This window comes from Photinus pyralis, unplaced genomic scaffold, assembly GCF_008802855.1.
Source record: "Photinus pyralis isolate 1611_PpyrPB1 unplaced genomic scaffold, Ppyr1.3 Ppyr1.4_LG3b, whole genome shotgun sequence".
Taxonomy (NCBI): Eukaryota; Metazoa; Arthropoda; class Insecta; order Coleoptera; family Lampyridae; genus Photinus; species Photinus pyralis.
The window spans coordinates 10,770,497-10,773,536 of NW_022170510.1; the positions used below are offsets into that span (position 1 = coordinate 10,770,497).

The 3,040-nt window shown below is 36.7% G+C and overlaps 1 protein-coding gene across 1 annotated transcript; it reads left to right on the forward strand.

Annotated features, from left to right (window-relative positions):
* The first annotated feature begins 253 nt into the window (after positions 1–253).
* On the forward strand, positions 254–2,481 carry LOC116166511 (piggyBac transposable element-derived protein 4-like). Its single transcript, XM_031481483.1, has 2 exons — positions 254–1,524; positions 1,580–2,481. The coding sequence occupies exons 1-2, from the start codon at positions 603–605 to the stop codon at positions 2,431–2,433; spliced, it is 1,776 nt and encodes a 591-aa protein (XP_031337343.1). The 5' UTR covers positions 254–602; the 3' UTR covers positions 2,434–2,481.
* Positions 2,482–3,040: the final 559 nt, after the last annotated feature.

The window sequence follows — 3,040 nt, forward strand, 5'->3', positions numbered from 1 at the left end:
ACTCGACGCATCACCAACGTTCGTCTAGTTTGCCATGTATGTGAGGCCGCCTGTACATTGAAACCAAACAATTGTATTCGGGTGGGATTTCCTACGTGAACAATGTATGCAATAATTTTTCCTGGCGACTGATTTTTGCAGCAAAAAGTTCTGTAGGTAAATGCGATATTGATTTGCATTAAATGCACTGTCATAAACATACGAGCCCTCATTTAACCTTCATAATACCGAGCGGGGTACAAATGTACCCCACGCGCACCTTATGAGCTATAAGTCTGCAAATAATTTTTTCTGCTATTTCTCCGGCCTCCTATCTATTATCTATGATAATATATATGTACCTAAAAAAGTGCGCGTAGTTTCCTTCTATGAGTCCGTAATTATAATGAATTTTTGTTGCTGGGGTACAAATATACCCCGCTTGGTACTTAAAGCATGTGTTTTATTGCGCCGGCGTGAAATACCGCCCTAAGTACGTCGAATTACTGAAACGATGTGCAGTCAGTTCACTGCGTGTTTGTGCGTCTATTGTAAGAGAAATAACCGTTTTATTTTATAATAGTGTCAGATTTATAATAGTGTGAGATTTGATATTCCTGAAAATGAGTGAAAAACCTAAATTTCGTAATGAAAACAAACTTACCGATGACGAGTTGCTTCGAATATTAGAGACAGAGGAATTTGATTACTACTTTGAAAACGATTTAGCCTTGGAAGGTGCTGCAAGTGATATAGAAGAGACTGATGTTGTGGATGAAAATGATGAAGTCGATGACCTCTTGCTCATTGGTGATAATGAAGTGGATCTGGTAAGCGAATCTGTTTCTGAGGGCGGCGAGAATTTACGTTATATAGCGAAGGACGGTTCCGAATGGGCTAAAATACCGTACGTTACGAGAGTAAAAAGGGCAAAACATAACATACAAAAATTGCCATCGGGTCTAACACAATACAGTTCGAAATTTACATCTATAAAGGAGGCGTTTGATCTATTCTTCTCTGAAGATGTAATAAATATAATCTTGAGAGAAACTAACAGAAAAGCCGAATTTGTGTATTCCAAAAAAAACAAAGCGTTTGTTCCAATAGTAAAAGAAGAGATGGACGCTTTTCTTGGTCTTCTTATAAATTTTGGAGCTGTTCATGGTAACAAGGAACCAGTTTATGTTTTATGGAGTCAAGACCCAGTTTTGTGTCGTCCAATAGTATCAGCTTCGTTGTCTCGCAACAGATTTCAGCAAATAATGAGTTTTTTGAGATTTGATAATTTTGAAACTCGCGAAGAACGAAAAACTGTTGACAAATTGGCACCAATACGGGATATATTCGATATATTTGTATCGAATTGTAAAAAATCTTTCAATCCGAACGGTCATTTATGTGTTGACGAACAGCTAGTTCCATTCCGAGGAAAGGCTCCATTCAGGGTTTACATGAAGAGTAAACCCGACAAATATGGGATCAAAATTTGGGCTCTTGCGGACTGTGAAACTGCCTACACAGTAAATATGCAGGTTTACCTAGGTAACACTTTTCTTATAAAAATCTGTTGGTGTTTTTACATTTTGTTTTTTTTTAGGAAAAATTGGTAACAAACCAGAAAAGGGTCAAGGTCAGAGGGTGGTCTTGGATATGGTAAGCCATTTAGGACAGGGATATGGAATTACTACTGACAATTTCTTTACCAGTATTGAACTGGCAGATAAATTGTTACAGAGGAACCTAACACTATGTGGAACTTTACGGCGAAATAAGCCATATATACCTAGCGAGTTACTTCCCGCCAGGTACAAAAAAGATTTTTCAAGTATGTTTGCCTTCATGAAAGACAAAACACTGGTCTCGTACGTTCCAAAGAGAAACTCCGCTGTCGTTCTTTTGTCAACTGAACATCGAGACGACAAAATAAGTGGTGCTGATAATGATTATAAGCCTGATATAATACTACATTATAATAAAACCAAAGGAGCTGTAGACACGACTGACAAACTTGCTAAAGAATACACCACCCAAAGGAAGACCAACCGGTGGCCTATGGCAATTTTCTTCCATTTGCTGGATATTGCAGCTATCAATGCTTACAAACTGTGGATTCATGCTAACCCAGAGTGGAAAAAAGGTCGTTTAGATAAAAGAAGAATGTTTTTATTGGAACTAGGTCATCAATTAGTAAGAAATAATATTATTTGCCGCTATAATAAGGATCGTTCATTGCACGAAAAAATTAAGCAAAATATGGTAACCGTTTTACCTGAACTGAAAACAGATAAGGAAAATAGAGAGCAGGTTCCAAATCAGAAAAAAAGTGGCCGATGTCACATATGTCCGAGGAATGCTGATAAAAAGTCTAGAAAACATTGCGTCCAGTGTTCAAAATTCGTATGTGCCGAACATTCTAACATTACAACAATTTGTAATTCATGCAATAAATAAATTTATAGTTAAAAATTAATCAAACATGTACTTTTTTGTCTGCCCTTTATTTAAACAATAAATGTTTAGAGCTCCTGATACAAAAAAGGGGTGGGGTATATTTGTACCCCGCTTGGTATCTAATGAAAGTTTTTTACCATGGTATTACGAAGGTTAAAACAATATTTTCAATGTAAAGCATCAGGAATGCGCCGCAATTGTGGCCGTCCGTTTGTTTAGGGTGCTTTACATTAATTAATTCCCAAGAACTGGTATCTATCCCTAACGAAACCAGCATTCCCTTAAACACATTGAAATAATGATTCGCAGTAATTTCTCTAAAAGAATGTAAACTATTTAAAATGTGGAAATGTTTGCTCTTCCCATTGACAACTAATAAAAACCAATGACCGGCGTCCATCAGCATAGGGATAAAAACAATACGTCCGTTCTCTACTAGCCGAATTTGTTCAATTCAGGGACCTGTGTGTGATTTATAGCGTAAAAACTTGATTTATCTTTTATGATTAACTGGGCAAAAAGGTCAATAATAAAAGACGCTATCCATTGCGTTTCTTTCAAAGTGAAATAGTTGTAAAAGTCCAAGTCCCTGTAGTAAAACTGATCA

What these genes read in the sequence shown, in the direction of transcription:
- LOC116166511 (XM_031481483.1), top strand. Translation starts at nt 603, where the DNA reads ATGAGTGAAAAACCTAAATTTCGTAATGAAAACAAACTTACCGATGAC. An exon ending in AAATATGCAGGTTTACCTAG is followed by an intron (nt 1,525 to 1,579) that starts GTAACACTTTTC and finishes GTTTTTTTTTAG; the next exon opens with GAAAAATTGGTAACAAACCA.